This window comes from Perissodus microlepis, chromosome 9, assembly GCF_051167445.1.
Source record: "Perissodus microlepis isolate ML-2025 ecotype Zambia chromosome 9, ASM5116744v1, whole genome shotgun sequence".
In the NCBI taxonomy this organism is placed as follows: Eukaryota; Metazoa; Chordata; class Actinopteri; order Cichliformes; family Cichlidae; genus Perissodus; species Perissodus microlepis.
Genome location: NC_140469.1, coordinates 19,305,107 through 19,325,274, shown reverse-complemented (window position 1 = coordinate 19,325,274; position 20,168 = coordinate 19,305,107). Strand labels below are relative to the sequence as shown.

General features: G+C 40.8%; 1 protein-coding gene across 2 annotated transcripts in view; it reads right to left on the bottom strand.

Moving 5' to 3' along the window:
* Positions 1–1,293: 1,293 nt before the first annotated feature.
* Positions 1,294–20,168, bottom strand: part of dnajb6b (DnaJ heat shock protein family (Hsp40) member B6b) — a 29,115-nt gene continuing 10,240 nt past the window's right edge. Inside the window, exons 2-10 of one of the 2 annotated variants that reach the window (XM_084939477.1) lie at positions 19,536–19,654; positions 17,811–17,920; positions 15,386–15,448; positions 15,075–15,176; positions 10,610–10,738; positions 10,369–10,525; positions 10,173–10,243; positions 4,684–4,827; positions 1,294–2,168 (exon numbers count right to left, since the gene is read on the bottom strand). In XM_084939477.1, the coding sequence (XP_084795603.1) occupies positions 2,059–2,168; positions 4,684–4,827; positions 10,173–10,243; positions 10,369–10,525; positions 10,610–10,738; positions 15,075–15,176; positions 15,386–15,448; positions 17,811–17,920; positions 19,536–19,600 (951 nt within the window). In that variant the 5' untranslated portion in view covers positions 19,601–19,654 and the 3' untranslated portion in view covers positions 1,294–2,058. Of the gene's footprint in view, positions 2,169–4,683; positions 4,828–10,172; positions 10,244–10,368; positions 10,739–15,074; positions 15,177–15,385; positions 15,449–17,810; positions 17,921–19,535; positions 19,655–20,168 lie in introns of both variants that reach the window. The other variant, XM_084939476.1, reaches the window with a different exon arrangement.

The following is a 20,168-nucleotide window of genomic DNA, read 5'->3' as shown; positions in this document are numbered from 1 at the left end:
GACCTTTTTCGCAGCAGACATTTTGACATTAAATGGCAGGTAAACACAGCTGCTGCTAATGACAGCACCATAGCTTCTGCTTTATTTAGGTGCAGGGCTTTAATTAAGATAATTAGTGACACCTGCGCTCACCTGCGTTATATCAACAAGACTGCTGTGGGAAAAAGTAGCTGCGCTTTTTATTCCACTTACAGCGAGTTGTTCACACTTTAATTGTCATGAATGTCTGAGCTTTGGCTAGCAGCTTCTGACCATCGTTCAGAACTGTTCAAATGTTAAAGTGGATTTTTATTTCTTGTTTTCTGTTATATACAAATACAGTGGCTTATATTAAACAGGTTTCACCTCAGTAGCTGTAAAGAGACATGAAGGGAGCTAAAATGACTTGTTTCAGGCAGTGGATGAACTGATGGACTGCCTGAAGCTGAACACAAACTACTTTAATAGAGTCTAAGAATAAAAGTATGGAGCATACGGTTCCCTTTCAAAGCAGTCCTGTTGTAGTTGTGCAGTACGGGGGCCTTTTCTTATAGGAAATATCCATCCGTCTTCTTCCACTTATCCAGTTTAGTGTCATGGGTGGGCTGGAGCCTATCAGCTGTCATAGGGTGAAAGGCAGGGTACACCCTGGACAGGTCACCAATCTGTCACAGGGCTAACACAGAGAGACAGACAACCGTTGACGCTCAGTATCACACCTAGAGCCAATTTAGAGTCACCAATTAACCAGAGTACGTCTCGTGTACGTCTCTGGTGGGAAGTAGCCACAGAGAGCTCACGTGGACGCGAGGGAAACTCCACACTCTTCTTCTCAGTGGCTCATCTGCCTCCATCTCACCCAAACCCTTGTGTTCTCTTCTGTCACACCAACCATCTGCATATAGTTGTCTTCTTCCACTGGTGCTTGTTATTGTTGGCCTCAATAGAATTCATATGAAAATCTTATTGATGAGCCAAATGTTTGATTTGGCACAGATTTTCTGCCAAATTCCCTTCATTGGGCAGTCCTCCTCATTTATCCAAGATTGAGACGGGCACTTGGACTACACCGGCTGAGTGTATGTTAGCTGTTTTGCAGACCTAAAATAAAAAAGCAAATCTAACTCGCCATCTTAGCCGTACCGTTCCCAATATTTCTGATTATAATACTACACCTCACAGAGCTGAAAGTTGTGTGTCTACAACATGTAAGCCTTTTCTTAATTAACTGATCAGATCAGTACTGGCAATTAGCGAAGATCTTCCTGCGATAATAGTGATAGAGAAGGATAAACACTGACAATCTTCAAGGACGTGTTTTGCTTTAAGCATTTAATTTTAAGAGTCCATAAAAAATGAACATTTCTCAGACGTTTTCCACTCACAGTCATCATGAGAACAACCTGTCAAGGACGCATCTTTTACAAAAACACCCACATGTTGTTGAATCCACTAAATACAAAGAGTCCTACAAAAAACCACAACACTTTGAGAGGGGTTAATAAGGACTTTTGGCTTTGACGTGGAAGCAGAGGTAAAGAGTGGATGGAGTTATTGAGTTTTCATGTGGGAGTGAGCAAGAAACGTCAGTCCCTCAGTAATAAAGCTCACTCTTCTCTTTCATTCTCATTTTACTCTCTCGCCTTGTCTCTGCTGAACGAAGGATTGGCTGAATAGTTTTGACCTTCGCTTATTCTCACACGCTGCACAGTATTAGCCCAGTAATTTTCATGCTTCTTATAAACAAGGCTCGATACTGTAATTCTACTTCCACTTGAACCCTTTCAAACACAAAATCACTCCCCCAAAAAACACGCTGCAAACAGTGGAAAAGTTCAAGAGAGTAATTTAAGTTCTCTGTACATCCACGCGATAAATACAGCAACAGCTACTAAAATGTATCTCGAACAGAAGAGGACAAAACGTTGAAGTGAGGTCTGCAGCTGATAAACAGAGAGAGATGTGGTGCAACGGTGGGGCTGCTGGGCCCCTGATACAAAGCGAGGATGAACTAATGCCACATGTGATTGATGGATGGCACTTCTGCCGACCGCTATGTGTGTGTGTGTGTGTAAGCGTTTAAAAGAAGGCACCAAATCCACTGAACCACGGGAAGTGTCGAGGAGCTCTTTTCTTTTTGGATTCTGCCTCCTTTAGCCACAGTTTCTTCCTCTTGTTGTCTGTGTGTCCTTCAAATTAAAAGAAAAAGGGAAAAAAATCATTAGAATCATCATATTTATTCTCACTTTCACGTTTTAGCTTATTTAAACTGTATGAGTTGTAAATAATAGTTTTATTAATGTGAATAAATCACTTGCAGGACTCTTAAAAGTGGATTAGCTTGGTCACAGTGTGCCCGTCATATAAATTTCCCGAGACATAACAGCTCGGGAGCACAGTGAGCCACCGTTCTTGTGGTGATTCAAGCAAAATGTGCAGAAAAACTTCAACTGCATCAGATTTGGGAAGAGACTGTAAAGAGTTCACGTCACTACACTACACTACACCCCTCCTGCTGATTGTTGACGATGCTTTTATAAGAATTTTAAATGAATGTGTCTTTATTGGATAGAAGCAGTAGAGATACTGAGGATTTTCTAAGACAGCCAGGTTAGTGAGATGGCTGGACTTAGTTTTCGATCATGATCAGTGTGTGCCTGTGTCCTTCATGAGTTATGAGGCTTTTTTGAGCTCATAGCTTCAGTACTCTTAGAAAATGAGTAGTGCAATTACTGTGGAGAAATACACTAAGCAACACATTCATAATCTGAATCACAATCACTGGACATGAAGCGTTACAGCTTGCTTATACAGGTTTGTTGTCTTACTTCTGAATTGCCTTAATTGCATTAACTGCATAGAGTCAAACAGTCCTCTGAGATTTTGGGTCATATCGACACAATAGTATCACAAAGATGCTTCATTGGATTCAGATCTGGTGACTGTGGAGGCCATTTGAGTACAATGAACTCATTTTAATGATGTGTTTAATGATGTGTGGTCATAAAGGGATGGACATGGTCTGCAACAACACTAAGATAGGCTGTGGATTTAAATTAATTGCTAAAAAAAATATATCCCATAAAGCATTATACCAACGCCTCCAGCCTGAACTTTCAAAACAAGGTTAGGATAAATCAGTGTTTCCATGTTGGTCACGTGGCACCAAGTGTGGTCTTCTGCTGCTGTAGCCCATCTGCTTATAACACACTGTACGTTCAGAGATGCTTCTCTGCAGACAACTAAGGTATTAAGGTACTTTCCTTACTGCTTGAAGCAGTCTGGCCATTCTCAGCTAACTAAATACTGCTCACTAGGCAGAGGTGGTTGTGTGGGAAAATCTCAGTATATAAGCTGTTACTGAAATACTCAAACCAGCCTGTCTGGACTCAACAACCATGCCACGTTCAAAGTTACTTAAATCACCTTTCTTCCCCATTTTAATGCTCAGTTTGAACTTTATCAGCATTTGACTGTTTACATAAATGCAGTGAGCTACTGCTACGTCATTGGCTTGAAAAGGTTTAGCTAATAAAGTTTCCCGGTGAAAGTAGATTAAAGTTTTTGTCTCCCTTGTATCCTTGGACAACAGTATCATGTCACACTTCTTACTCTTTGAATTCAGGTATTTTCAGTCCCACTGCCACAAGTGTAAAAAATAAAAGCTAAAGAAACCTGACACAACGTGCCTTAACAAACAATTGTGAAAGAATGGGTTGTTGTAATGAGCTTGTTAAATTCAAGCATAATACTGTGATCGGATGCCATTTCTGCAACAAGTCAGTTTGTTAAATCTCTTCCCACCTAGATATTCGATAATCACGTGGCAATATTGCAAAGTGGAAGCATTTAGGAACCACACCCACAAAGCAGCAGATCACATAAAGTTACAGAGTGGGGTCTCTGAGTCCTGAGGAGGATGGTGTGTAAAAGTCAGCAATGCTCTGTGGAATCTTTAACATCAGCACAAAAACGGTGTGCAGGGAGCTTCATGAGCGAGTAGCTCCTCTAGGTGTAATGCATAATGCATAAGTGGAAATTAAGAGAAATCTTGGATGGACCTATCAGCATTTTTCTCCTGGTTTTTGTTCAAATTAAAGCTGTTAATGACTTGGCAACTAAAAGCTGTCTTTGTAAAGAATTGATCACCTATCAGTAAATATATCAGAGGCTGCCTGTAGCAATATGAAGGGTTCCTACTCGCAGTTAAAACTCTGAGCTTTAGTTTGCAGCAGCACTTAAAACCACTCCTCTCTCTGAGGACCCATATTTAAGTAGTTTGTGTCATTATCTCAGGGAGAGAATTAAGGCCTTTGTTTGTGTCGCAGCAGGAACTATGTACAGTGAAATTAAAAGTCCCCTCCTTAACTAACAAAGCCGCTATTATAAAGCATTCAGCGGCTGCGTGTTGCAGATAATTGCTCAGCTTTTGTGCATGACTTCCTGACCCCATGAAGGAAAACAGAGGGTGGACTCTGACCCCTGGTCGTTACTGCGAGCTAGAACAGAGCTGCCTAATGAACATCTCTGTCCTCTCTGTTTACATCTGCCAATCAAACACGCCACTCTTCGTCATCCTCCTTTGTGTTGCCATCAAACACAAAAGCAGACAATTAGCTGCGCTTATTAAGACTCTGCTCTTTAAAGGGGGTGGGCCTATGTGTGCTGGTAATTAATCAGCCCTACACGGGCGGGTGGGCGGACCTCTCGTTTGTCCCGGGCTCTCCCCCTCTTCCTCTGGTGGGTTCTGGGCAGAGTTCCTCAGGTGACGCTGGTGCAGGCCCAGGCCAGGAAGCGTGTTCTGTCTGCGGCGGCGAAAGTCCTCCATGGGGTCCTCAGCTGAGACGTCTGTGGGTGTGAGCAGAGCAGAATGGCAATGAATCACACCTAAGCTCCTCGCTGTCTGGATGGTTTGCCCGAGGTGTTTAAATCAACATTAAACCCCCCCCACCCCCCCCCCCCCCCCCCACCCACCCAACCCCACCCCCCACGTAGCCTCTGAGAATTCCAGCCTTCTGACATGAGATGTGAAGTGAGCTGAAAGGAAAACATATTACCTTCTCATGCTCTTGGCAGTGTGAATACAATCAGGCAGCGAGAGAGAGGGGTGAAAAAAAAAAATAGATACACACATCTATTACACCAAGTTCAGTCCAAAAGGTATATTGATGTAACCAACAAGAAACAAGAAAGATGAGATAAAACGAGGGGTTCAAAGAGTCCCCAAGGCTACACGGACCCCTTTTTCTTTCACACCCCAACCATATATTTCATTCATATTTCATCTGCCCGACTTTATTGTGATTAGTCATGTAAATAAAATGAGATTTGGTTATTCTTTTCTCTAGGTAATTTACATTTATATTGAATTAGTGGCAGGCAGGGTATAGGAGAAGGGCGGGTGGGTGGGTTGGAAGGGGGGGACTTATTATGCTGGGAGATTACAGGCAGATCTCATCGCTATTGTGTTGTGTAATTAAGGCAGTGGAAGGGAGAAGAAAGGAGGCCAGATGCTCGCCGTGCTGAACCCGGTCCCATTTAGAGGAGGGTCTGCAGCAGCACCCCACCCCCCAAAAAATACAAAATAAAAATAGAAAATCCCCTGCACAGCGTGTAACAGTCCAGCATTAAACTCATCAGAAGTCATCAGAGGCCCATCAGCTTCGTTTGAGCCACCATCTACTGTACCTGCGCGAGCATAAACATAATCCTTCTAAAGGTGTCCTCCATGTTTTCTCTTCGCTTTAGGTCGATGGGATTTTTAGAAGGAGATCTTTAGATGCTTTCAGGTGGTGCTCAAGGGGGTTTTGAGGTAATCAAACACGACTGCTTGAGCTCAGGCCTTAACAGAGACAAAAAACCTTTGCTGGATTTCTATTCCCTCTGAATAGGGACCTTATTACTGCGGGTCATCCATTCTGACCCAAGCCCAATTTCTTTTTTGTCACAAATGCTTTAAGGTTAAAACTGGCTGAATGTAGTTATTTTCTCTTAACTTTAGGCATCTGTTTTAACCCCAGACTTGAATTTCTTCACTCTAGAGTTTACAAATCAGCTTTATTTTAAAAACTGAACACACACACACACACAAAAAGATGTAAACGAGCTGACCCCCACATGGAGGCACCTGCTCCCAGCAGACCACCAGACAACAGGACAATTGGTGGCTTTATTCTCAAGGCTGCAGTTCGAAGGGAGGGGGTGTGCGGGCGGAGGGGGGACTAATCCCAACCTGCATTTGTCTCACGATCCTATCAGGTGAGGTTAGACGGCTGGATTAAACTAAAATGCATGCGACTTCAAGGTTGCGTGCTTCGTCCCAGCCTCCTTTACTCCTGGGGATCAATATTTGCATCCGTTAGAGGTCCAGTGATAAGATTCCTTCTGCTATCAAGTTCCATAATCCATCAGCAGTTAATTAATTTCAACAACAACAATATCAAAAAGCAGTGATGATAATGAGATTTTTTTTGTGTGTGTGTTCATAAAGGCAGCCTTTTATTTTCTGGATCAAGGACTTCATTTGAGTGAACACAGTTGAGTTCCTGGATGCTTTCATTTGCAGCTATTGTCTTGAGAGTGCCTGTCATTTGTCTGCAGGCTGAACAATGCTGTGTGTGTGTGTGTGTGTGTGTGTGTGTGTGTGTGTGTGTGTGTGTGTGTGTGTGTGTGTGTAAAGCCTGCTTGAAGCACACCGTCTAGACTGAAATGCAGGAGCACAGGCGTAAACGCCCAGGTTAACACGCAAACGCACACAGACACAAAATCCATGTGTGACTGACAAAGGCAGCCTTACTTGCAGCAGGCTGGAGCTTTAGTTGTCAACTGTGGAAGCTTAAAATAAATCACTGTTCAGAAGGACGTTAACCCTACATGACAACTACAACCACAGACCAGATTATTTTCAACAGTCCACCTTCCCCAGGTTCAAGACATCTGGTGGCGTGCTGATGCGACTCTGCTGCAGAGCACAGGGAGATACAGTCTTGTAGAGACACAGCCAAAGGGAAACTGGCAGCTTATCTTTGCCATCGTTCATAAAGTGACCAATGGCTTCAGGTTTCATGCTAAGCTGTCAAGCGGGCGAGGCGGGGAGAGGGTGGGATTAAAACAGGATGCTGCTTTCAGCCAACAGGAAGCCATCTCTCATGACATGGGACAGGAAATCACAGTAACGTGTCATATTGGAATAGATGGATGGAGAGAAAGAGAGCTGCAGGACCTTGGTCTTCACACCTTAATCACTACAATGGCCTGTTACAGAAATAAAGGGCCTTTATTTTTACTGCAAAAATGTTTTGATATTCAAATTATGAACACCGATGGGCTTCTTCTGTGTTTTATTTGAATTTAATTTAAAAGACACATATGTCACTTGTTGCTCCATTTATTTCAATAAGGCTCCAGATGTTGTGAGCTTTTGCTCTCAGAGAAATCATGACGTCCTGCTGTCTATTGCTCACAAACAGCGTCACCTAGTGGCCACCTTCACATTGAAACGTGAGGTTTAAAAAAAGCAACAATTAATCTTCTTTAATAGGAAACATCATGACGCTAATTTAATTTATATTCTTTATTTAATGCGGCATTTTCACCAAATTCTACACATTGAGACCCAGTAGATAATTAATTTTTCAAATGTTTTTTTTTTAATCATTCAAGGCGTCAAAATATGTTTGATCCAAGCATATATTATAGATGAACACATTTTAGACTTGCACCAGGTAAACTTTTTGCTAATAAACAAGAATAAATTAGATGAAAAAAAAAAAAAAATCCAACAAACAAAAAGAGGCTTTTTATAGCGGAACCCGATTAAGATTTACCTCATTTTTAGCTTTTCACGCTATCACAATAATCCTCTGATAACCGTCTGTGCATGTATTGATATACAATCAATACAGATGGCTGATAGATCATTCGGCATACTTTATTACTTTAAATAGTGCCAATATAAAAAGAAAAAGTCACTAAAGCAGCGGCAAAATTACACTTCCTGTTTAGAGCGCCGGTGTTCTGGGAACTGTAGTTAATCTAATAAATTACACAACCTGAGTGTCCAGGAGAGGGAGCTATAGTACCACAGATAAAATCCCTGCTCAGGTAACACCTTTTTTAGTCGCTTCCGCTCTTCTTTTAAAAGGCTTAATCGCTTAAATAAATAAATAAATAAATAAATAAATATATATATTTTTATATTAGACCACCACAGGACATCGAGATCACATCAATGTGATCAAATGTGGTGTCCAAATTTTCGTTGCTTCTTGGTGCAGCTTAATAATCCTCATTTACATTAGCAACAACAATCCCTAATGTATGCAGCACATTTACACATACAGAGATATGAGTGGGAAAACAAGAGAAAGAGAGCATACAGGGCTGCAATGTCACCTAGCAACAGGACTGCGCACGCGCATCTGAAATCAGCGGTTTGCGGAGGGGGGGGTGAAAGAGTCAAATAGGATGATAGGTGGTCTTCACAGCACTGAAACAGAAACGCAGGCACCAAATTGTGTGTTTCTGCATCAACATTTCAGTTTTAAAGCCTCACCCTGCCCTTTGCTTCTTCTTTGCTTTCCCACTCCTGATTGCTCTTTTGCAAAAATATGCAGCGGGGCTTGTGTAAATAAACTAGCCCCGAGCACATTCCTTAACACACACACATACTCTGTGCACAGTGACCTCAAAACAAACTGCAGTCATACACATAACCCAGTTTAACTGAGTCTATCATGTCAAATGTTTGTGCAAGCGCGCGCACACGCACGCGCGCGCACACACACACACACACCTACCTTTAATGCCTCCGAACACAACATGTTTGTGTGCTTGTAATCAAGGACTTTCTCTGCTATTATCTGACACAGCTTTTACCAAACTGATCAGCCCAGTTACTTCTACCTTGGATCAGATCAGGGCCACCATCAACACTTTTACAATAGCGCATTAAACTGCTATAAAGGGTGAGGCAGAGGTAGAAATGAAATAGAAGGGAGGTGTTGCTTCAATTTCACCTAAAGGTAAAGCATACCTATGAGAGGGGGGGGAAAAAAAAAAAAAAAAAAAAAAAAAAATCAGGGTGTGTTATCTTTGCTGTTTTCCTCATGATCTCTTGGTAAAATGATTAGGAGCGTTATTTTAGTGAAAAGCAAACAGTGCACTGTGTAGTGACCTGCACTGAAACTGAGGCATTAGTGGGTTACAAAATGAAGCACAAGGTGAGCTCTGACTGAGAGTGAGTGTGCGAAAGAAGCAGCCGCTGCGGTTTCCTTTATTGCAGTTGCGTGAAGCAGCTTTTAAACAGTGAACGGGCGCAAGCAGAAGACTCACACATCCAGGAAGAGTGAGGCAATAAAGAAAGTCACTCAAGCAAAGAAAAAGCATCACACAGACACCAGGGTGACTGCAGCAGCACTTCCCTTCACGTTGCACGAAGTTTATTATCTAAATCGGAACTTTTTATTTTGCTGTTCTTTGTACAAAGACCCTGTGCGTCTGGTAACAGTGCTGGGAATCGGTGATCATGCACAAACAAACCAAAAACACACTGTGTGTCCTTTCCCCCCCAAAATACACAAACAAAAATGCAAAAGTGAGAAAAATGCACATTGTTACAATTAATTTATTAATGATCTGTTCATATTATTACACACGCGTGAACATGGTAATAGCAAACAGGTTAGCAAGGTGAAGTCCAAGTTAAAGACATTAGGGTGAGGTGGTTAAGCTTTCCTCATTCACTTGTTAAACTGGTCAAATGTAAAGAGCAAAAATGACATGCATAAGTCAAATGTACAGCATCTTGTGTTACCTTTTTCCCCCCTCCAACAACAAAGACAATATACACCCCGAAAGGAAAAAAGCTATTTATATTTATATATATGTATAGTACGTATCCAGCTCTGTCGCAGAAGTTAAAGTACAATTCAATTTACTGTAGAAAACAAAAACATAATTCCCAGCAAGCTGGTCCCGCAAAAATAATGGAATAAATACAAATATACAAATACTGTGGAAACGTCTCTTGCCTCCCCTCACAGCTAAACTAAAATGAGAAAATTGTTCTTTGGGAAATGAGATGCAGGAGGACACAGAGAGGAGAGACCGACTGCTGGAGATTTCCAGGTGACAAAACTCTATGTTGAGGCGAGATAATTACTTGTTATCCAGTCTTAGGAGCTGCTCCTTACCATTAACAGTTAGAGATTTTAACTGACCATCCTCTACCACTTCAACCCGCTCCTGGCCGTTCTCAACGATCCTGTCAAACGTAAAAATAAAATAAAATAAATCCATAAATAAAAAGACAAAATACACTTTGGAAATCAAGAAGACGGGATAATGTCAGAAGTCTTATAAAGATTGCAGAGTTGAACATTTGGGTACCGTTTTGTGGTAATCCTTCTGCCGTTGACGAATTTGGTGGAGGTTGATACAGATTTAAAGTTACCCATTCCTCCTCCTCCCCCGCCGCCGCCGCCAAATGATGATGAAGAGAAGGAGGTGAATCCTCCCCCACCCATGTCTCCAAATGAGCTAAAACCTAACAGAAGACAAACATTAGAGAAGAGAACTAAAATAGGGAAATTTTTCCTCTTTTGTTCAATAATCCTCTCTATGTACTCACCTGAATCAAATCCACCAAAGCTACCTCCAAATGCTGGAAAGCCCCCAAAACCAAAGAGCGATCCACCCATCCTTGGCCCCCTCTGGTGACTGCGACTGCCTCCAAAGAAATCATTAAAGGGATCATCAGCTGTGAATGAAATCAGAGTAATTTGTGAGTAACACAGAACATCTTTCAGGAGCAGGGACAAAACTCCACGTTTAATCTGACATGTTATCACTTTCACCTTGTTATGGTATACATGCTCGCTTAAATGGACACATCACTGCCAAACGGTCTGCCGTCACCCAGTCACCAGTATCACGAGCAGGAGACTTTACTCTAGGAGAGCTGGACGGGTCCGTAGAAGGTCCTTAACCTTTCAGCAGGACTATTACTGCTCCTTTGTGAAAGGAGGGGCAGGATAAGCACGGCCAGAGCTACAAAATGACCTCCAGCAGGCCACCAGCGTGAATGTCTCAGACCAAACAGAAACAGACTTCATGGGGCCGGCCTCAAGGGCCAACATTTTCTAGCAGGGCCTGTGCTCACTTCCCCCACAGTGGAGCCAGACTGGCATGTACCACAAAATACCAGAATTGGCAGCTACACCATATTAACCCCGATTCTTTTGTCCCCGTGATAGAACAGAGAAAACCGACTCATAGTGTGTTAAAACATTTTTATTTCTTTTTATTCAATCATCTTCCGGAAGAGAGAGACCCCTGCACAGCTCAAACACCAGTTGCAAGAGCTCTAACATTTTTAGCTCAACATGTGTCTTATATGGTGTTATTTCTGTACTTCAGACGTCACACACAGTTTCATTACAAGCGAAACTCCTTCTATTCAGTTCCTCTATTCTGACTTATTCATGACAGTTCTCCCCCTTTTTGTGTTTTGTAAGAAACACAACATAATTCCTAATTTATCCCATTAAGTTTACTTCAATTCAATCCAATCCAATTTTATTTATATAGCGCCAAATCACAACAAAAGTTGCCTCAAGGCACTTAACAGATACAGAGAAAAACCCAACAATCATATGACCCCCTTTGAGCAAGCACTTTGGCGACAATGGGAAGGAAAAACTCCCTTTTAACAGGAAGACACCTCCAGCAGAACCAGGCTCAGGGAGGGGCGGGGCCATCTGCTGTGACCGGTTGGGGTGAGATAACAGAGACTTTGAAGAGAGATGCCCTTATGCCCTCTGCTTTTCACAGATGAGAGCAAGTTACCCTGAGCACATGTGACAGATGTGCAAGGGTCTGAAGATGACGTGGACAATGTTATGATGACCGCATCATCATCATTCAGCATGACCGGTTTGATGGTAGGTCAGTGATAATGTGGGGAGGCATATCCATGGTGGACGGTACCCTGACTGCCATCAGGTATTGGGAGAATTTTGGACCCAGTGTTAGTACAGTGGGTCCTGGGTTCCTCGTGGTACACAATGCCCGGCTTCATGTAGGTAGAATATATTCAGGCTGTTCCAGGAGGATGAAGGAATCAACAGTACTGAATGCCCCCCATGCTGGCCTGACCTAAATCCAAGATAACATCTCTGAGACATCATGTTTCAGTCCATCTGATGCTACCAGGGTTCATCTCAAACCGCCCAAGGGTTCAGTGATTACCTGGTCCAGGTCTGGGAGGAGAAACCCCAGGGCAGACACATGGAGGCTATATAAATGACCATTTCTCAGTTGCTGCAATGAAATTTTAGCTAAACAGACTAGCCTGCAGCATCATTTCTTTCACTCTTTCACACACTTTTTTTTTTTTTTTTTTTTTTTAAATTCAGTCCTCTGTAGGCTGATAATTTTAGACATTCAGCATGTTTTTATTCCCAACTGAGATCTGATGCATTTTCTAGGTGTTCCTTTAATTTGTTGGTTTTTGGTTTGTTTGTTTTTTGAGTACCATTATGCAAAAAATATCATCTTATTCTGAGGAGGTCAGGTGAGAGGCACTTGCTCACAAGAGGATAAAGTCAGGAATATCTTTAGCTTTGCTTTCCTTCCAGCAATCTCAAACTATGTGTGGTTCTTTGGAGCTGGACATTTTTTTTCCCTCGAGTACAGCCAGCCAGTTGCCAGCTCCTAAAATATTTAAGTACCTGATACAAATTTTTAAAACAAATTAAGGCTGTGGTGAATATCAGAGCATCCGTTTGCAATTTCTGGAACAATCTTATCCCTAAACTGTAAAAGTGCCAACCACTAATTCTCCTCCTAAAGCCCTGTGGACGCCCTACTAATTGTGCTCTGCCAATCTGGGTCAGCCCAGCAGGATAAGGCTGGATCACTGGCACCATTTGCTGAAAGAAGACTCCTCCTTCAACCTTGAATGTACTGAGGCAGTGGCAAGAAAGCTTTGCTTGCTCCCTCTGACTGAAAGCCTAAAATAAGAGTATCTGCTGACTGCTATTGCAACCACATTACTGTCCATTTACCTTAAAGACCTTAGAGGAGACAGCTGAGCTCCTGCAAAGAGGTCAGAATGACAGCAGGCTTCGCTGGGAGAAAGTGAGGAACGGGAGTGCTGAGGAAGGCCGTTTAAACACTCGGTCTATGATTTAATTATTGTTACAGTGGTGCACATACAGATAGCTGGAAGAAAAGCTGAGTCATTCTTAAGTAGAAGGAACACGCTCTCGTGCTCATGTACTCTGGCAGAACTTAAAAAAGAGATGTCAAGCACAGACTGGAGATTAAACAGCCAAGAATGTGCCACGCCTGTGTAACACCTCACAGAGCATGAAGAAAGTGAAAGGGCAGTATCACAGTGTACAAAAGCAGGGGGGGATTTAACAAGGCAGTCTGAATATATGAAAACAGTTTAGAAAACTGAATTATATAAGCTGTGTTTTAAAAGCAGCTGTCCCGAAGTATAAAACAGTCATCTGCTCCTCGTCCACGTCCTCACATTTTCATCTGAGAATAAGAGTGTGCTGTTCTTGGCAGGCAGCTCGGCCCTCAGCACTGTGCGATTCTGTTTTTGTCTCCAAACACACCCCGCCCACAGTCTGCTGGACGCTCTGAGGTAGCCGAGTGACAGATCCACCGGACCAGCTGCTGGACAGTCAGGACTCCAGGCTTGATGGGCTTTTAAAACATATGTCAATCTTCCTCTGATTTGCCATGTTAATAGAAACCAAGAAACACACCAACACGGAGATTAAATAAACTTAAGACAGATGACTTTAAAACCTTCTCCAGGTGCATACCAATCAAGCAAAATAAGGTTTAAACTGTAGTTTAACTGCAGATAAACTTCACTCTTCTGCGTGCAGACTCCATGGTTTGCCATTTTTGCTCTCACTGTTTACCGAAGAGCAAAAACAGCAACAGCTGTGCTTACCCGTGTTCAGAAGGACACAAGTTTACATAATGAAACATGACGACTCCCTTCTAGCTCCAGTTCTGTGGTTCTTATTTAAGCGTCATATTTAATGATTTTTAATATTTAAATTTTGCCTGTCAAGTCCAAAATGCACAGCCGTGCTCGAGTGTTCGAATTATATCGTGTTTTACATGCGCTCTGACACACAGCGCACACACAGACACACACTTACCGTTATTACATCTGCTTTTGTTTTAATACGGAAGCTATTTTTGAAAGCATTCCAGTTGAGTGATGCAGACTCTCAAATCCATCGTCTGCCTGCGTCTGAACTCCATATTTAGAGGCACACAGGGTGAACTACACATGCCTTCCAATCGCAGACAACCTGGTAGAGCAACTAAACGTGTTTTACTAGATCACACTGAACGCAAATATTGGCATCCTCAAAGGATGAACTGGATGGCACCTCAAGACACGGTGACTTTAATCAGTTAAGATCAACTAGCTCTTCGCTCCTTACTCTTTGTTACAAGGCTTATTATAGTTTTGTCTCTCATATAACTCATCTAAACTTGTGCAAAGGAAAATGAAGAGTGGAACAATCCTGTCTATAAGTGTGGGTGTATATTTGTTTGAATTTATCATAAAGATTATGTGAACAAAGGCTCACAAAATGAAAGATCCAAATCCTAATTAATTAACTAACCGAGGAAATGTAATGAGGTTGAAGCCAACATCCAGCGGGGATACTCAGCGTTTTTGTTTCATGCGACATTTAGTGAGGTGAAGTGAAGAGTGCTTAGTGCATTGGAAATGCACATTACAGTCCTGTGGGGGATTAGCAACAGGCTTTCCTGAAGGCTTCCTGGGTCTAACGCTCAATCTACACAGCAGGAGCGGTGTGCTAATAGGCAAACTAATTAGGAAATAGAAAAAACTATGTTTAATATACAGATAACTGGGGCCTGGTGGATGCTCTGTGTCTCTGAGCATTTTTAGGTCATCCGTGAATATTCTGGACTAGATAAAAATATGAGTTTAATAATAGCCAAAGCACATCCCCTCAGTCCCTCTTTCAGTTCTGAAAACAACATCCCATCAGTGCCTCTGAAGTGCACGCACAGAAATGGCTTACCGAATAAATCTGTAAATGGATCTCTGCCGCCGAAGAATTCCCTGAAAACGTCATCGGGGTTGCGGAATGTGAAGCTGCTGCCGAAGTGGTCATAATGGCCTCCTATTAAACATTGAAAAGAAACAAGGCTTATAAATGGCACCACACTTCAACAAAGATAACACTGCAAACACAGCTATCATTACAAGCTGTCAAAGCACCAATGCAAATACCAAATGTCCAGCTGTTTCCACCTGATGCATGTCGGCATTTCATGCTTAAAGTAACTGATAAACTTATGAATATGGAAACCTTAACGGATATCTCCTTACCTCCTCCTCCACCACCTGAGAGGCCTTCTTTGCCATATCGGTCATAAACATTCCTCTTGCTTTCTGCAATAGAAAGAAGGACTTTACATGAGATGAGAAACAACAAGGAGCAACTGAAGGTGAAGCGCCCTCCTCCCTGCATTATAAACCTCTGTTAGGATCGTGAAAGACTCCAGACTTAACACATGATGGCCTCAAGCTAACAGCCTCTTTTAATTTTCACTGAATAAGACTACCAAGTAATTCCAAGAAAATGACTAGAGACAGTAGTGTGCTATTTCAGACTACAGCTGTCCACTGAATTTTTATTTTAAATTACAATTTTAGCTTCCAATTATTAAAGCAAGTTAAACGAGATGAATAATACTAAATAATACTCTCACGTTTGACCCTCCGTAAAAGTCCAGATTCACTACCAGCAGTATGCAGTAAATTGAATTCAGCAGACATTTTTTAATTATAATTAAACCAGATAAACTAAACAGCGTTAAAGAAAATTCAGTCAAAAGCATTTATGATCTTAATACTGACCACAATAACTAATTGAGTGGCTCTGTTTCACACCAAGCTTTTATTAATTTATTAATAATTCAAAGACTTGTTCCAACTAATTTAATCAGTAAAGGGGATTTGGACAAGTCTTGCTTTGTGAAGTCATAAAAAAAAAAAAAAAAAAAAAAAAAAAAAAAAAAAAAATATTCAGTGTTAATACATACTATAGACTAGGGATGGACCGATCCGATATACAGTATCGGTCGGACCGTACAATGGATAGACTCAAGTTTTACTTTGCAAAACGCAGTGGTGCTGACTAAACAGTTTCATGGTTTTTGGAGAATGAAAAAAAAAACCTCCCCCATACTTGTGTTAACCCCTTATTGCCTAGTGTATCATATTTGATACATAGGGGTTTTTTTTGCCAGTTTTTGGGACTTCAGCATCATCAGTGTGAATTTCTCCCCCTGACAAACCTAAATAAATTGCATAATTTAAGCAATAAAAAAAACCCCAAAAAAAACAAACAAGCAAATATGATACAAATTAAATGTCATATATGGAAATTTAAACACGATTTATTTTTTAAACAATTACAAAAAATTAAACAAATTAAATTTAAATAAACACCATTTTCAAAAAATCTGAATTTTCTGGCAAGTATTTCCTGATTCAGGCTTTAAATGGTTAAGTTTTGTATAGAAATTTCACAAAATTCAGTCTCAGATTAAATGTGACAGAAACAGCTTACACTGATATCCATCTTGATGAAAGATGAGCGTCATGATGCCGTGTTTGTATTTATTTGCATTGCTTTCCATTCTGGATGTCTAACATATGTTAAGTTTTACATTCTACAAGCTGCTTTTTTAAAAGTTGTTGAATATAAACATTATTTTGTGTTCATCTTGCACTTCTTTTTTTCAGAATCAAAGAGTTTTCAAAATCTGCATAAAATTGCATTTTGAATTACTTTTTAAATATAACTTTAAGTACTTAAGTTTAAAGTTATGCTAAAAGTTGAAATAAAAAGATTAGTATTGCTGAACTGCAAAATATTTTGGGTGCAGTGTATTTTTTATTTATTTATTTTTTTATTCACACAGGTATAATAGAATAGCTTTAGTGTTTTGTTTTTTAAAACTTGAGTATGAACAAAATTCAGCAAGACATTAAAAACAGTTTTATTGATTATAAAATAGACTATATTGGAATCATATCAGTATCGTCAGATATCTAAATTTATGATATCGGTATCGGACATTAAAAAAGTGTTATCGTGCCATCTCTACTATAGAGTAAATTGATAGTTGCCTAATCTCAAGTAAGAAAGATAGTAAAAACTAAACCCACCATCCAGTTTACATTCCAGTTATCCCATCCTGATAGTGGTGCTATAACTTCTTAAAAATCCCAGCTACCCCTGCATCTTTTGATCCAGTGTCTGCTATGAAACTGAAAAATGATGCTTACATTTAAATTAGAGGGGCAACTCACTACTTTCCTATGTCTTAAAATGTCAGATTTCTGGGCTCTAGATCAATGGCTGAAAAAAACAACAAAAACAATCTAACTTCACATCTGGAAACGCTAAAGCACATCACTGTTTTCTGTCAGTTTTACCAAAAGATTTTAAAAAAATTTCGATCAATTATAACCAAAAATAATGTAAATAACTTACAGCTGTTATAGCTCCCAATGTGAGGCACAGAATAATTGTGTTTTTTTAGTATTGGTTTCCAAAAATGTGTCACGTTGATGGCAACAACACTTTTTGAACATGTCTCTACCCTCGTATTTATACAACAGGAGCAAAATGTCACTGTTTCTTAATAGCACAAGCTTCACATCTGAGACAGTAATGGCTTCAATACAGCTCATTTCAAACAGTGCACTTGAGATACACCAGCTTCTTGTTCCGAAGTCTCACCGTCTGAGAGAACTTCATACGCCTCTGACAGCTCTTTGAATCTTTTCTCTGCCTCATCCTTGTTGTCAGGGTTCTTGTCTGGATGCCATTTCAGTGCCAATTTTCTGTAACTGAAATACAAACACCATAAAGTCAAAACACACACAGAGTCAAGAACGAGTCGTCATGTCTTGATATAGGGGTGGAAATCATTTACGTATGTATGACAGAGATAACATGCCCCCCTCCCCCAATCAGAAACACATATTCACATGACTACAGCAGACACGCTGCGTGTCCTTCTCGCCACCCAAGCAGAAATAACAAAGACAGCCTGACACTGCATTGACAATCAGCGCGGGCCTCGCACAGCGGCTTATGCTGCATCAGCTGTTTGTTTTTAAGCTCAGCAGCAGCAGCACACACACACAAAGATGTTCGAACAAGACAAGGGACTGAAAGTCAGCAAGGCTTTACACAATCCAGGGATTCAATCCATTACAGACCTATAGCCAGCAGTCTTTGTTGTAATCTGTGACATTATCTTGCTGACTAAAGCCTGGTCACAGTTCAGTTGGACGCGATGCATGCAGCACTGTTGGTAATTGTGTAACATACCTCTACATCTTTGACATCTTTGTAGCCAGAAGTTCACGGGAAAAATCCACAGCAGAAATTTTCTTACTAACCTTCATATTGTATTATACTTTGACTTTTATCCAGTAAGTTCTTATTTAGTTATGCTTCTTTTGCACTTCTTTAACCTCGCTTAGATGTGTTTTGTCATATTTTATCGAGTGATTTTATTTTATTAAAAGCCATTTTGCTACAAGTTGCATTAATGTTTTGCTGCTGTGACACAGTCATTTCCCAACTTTTGGGCTGAATAAAGTGAACTTTATCTTATTACAAAACACTGAGGTTTGTATTAACATAAGAGCTTCTGACTATAATTTAATACCCACTAAATTTAATAAACAGACACGATAAACGAGTCTCCAAGCATCACAGCAGCTTTGTGAGGTTGTATTTTAGGCCAAATGCAGACATGCTAATAACCATTACCTTAAACAGATAGTGTTTAGGTTTAGTAAAGTTAGTGTGCCAATAATTTCTAATTAGTAATAAACTTTAAAAAAGACGTATATCTATCATCACGATATATAACTGCAGTTTCGCCTGGGTTTACCCACAAAAAGAGCTTGGCTCATCTAGTTTGTACAGACTGAATCTAGAGTTAAAAAACATGATACATCATCTTTCTGTAACATATTTTTGGCAAATGGCTATTCTTGGCTAGGATGATCCATACTGCTCAATAGTTTCCTCCTCTCTGACTTGTTTTCACCGCATTACCCAAAATAACTTAATGGAGCTCCTGGAACACATGCCTGATTTGAAGCAGGCTTATTTCTGTCCTCAGCATTAGCATTGCCTCTCCTCTTCACATGTCCAAACAAACTGCTGTTATTGAAAAACCACCGAGGAAGTATAATTAACTGGAACGAGCCTGATCAGTGGGTGAGCAGTGGTGGGTGATTGAAGGTGGAAGGTATTTGACAAGAGCAAGGTTACAGGAAGAAGAGTGGAACATTTCTGCAGTGCACTCTCTTATTTCTCCCTCTCCCTGTGTCAGTTTATACAGCGACAGAGGGATATAATTAACCTATTACGCCCTACAAGTGGCCGACATTTAACGTCAACACTGGCAGAAAACGGACCACAAAACACTCGAGGGGGACTTACGCTTTCTTGATGTCCTCTTGCGTCGCATTTTTCTGGACTCCTAGTATCTGGTAGTAGTCCACCATGGCTCTGTCTGTCTGTGGGTGCTGTTTTACTTGAGGGTCTTGTGCGAGTGGCCTCTGTGGAAACAGTAATGTTCTGTTAAGACATGTTACAAGATAAAGCCCAAGATTCTGCAACAGCCATGTGTGACGAGTAAGATACAGCCCTTCCAGTCCAGAGGGGTATGCTTGTAAAGGGGAGGGAGGGGGCTGCTGGCATTAAAAAGGGTGGAAATACCCAACAATATTGCACTGCACTGAAATAGCAATACCGGGGACAGAGAAGTTAAGCTAATCCAAGCCAAGCAAAATTGCATAATAACTGGGGGATCATCCTTCACCCTGAAGCTAAAAGAAAGAAAGTATGAAACATGTTTTTCTTTTGAATTTTGGAGCCAGCTATAAAGACCATGAATCACTTTTTTTTTTCCTTTTTAAATCATGATCTAAGGTTAGAGTTATGAAAAACAAGACACAACTGGTCGGGTTAAAAGTATCAGAAGACATTCAAGTCCTCCAAGTTTAGCACCACATTTACAATTTTTTTTTGTAGCTTTACAAACCTGCATCAAGCAGAGAGATATAAAACATC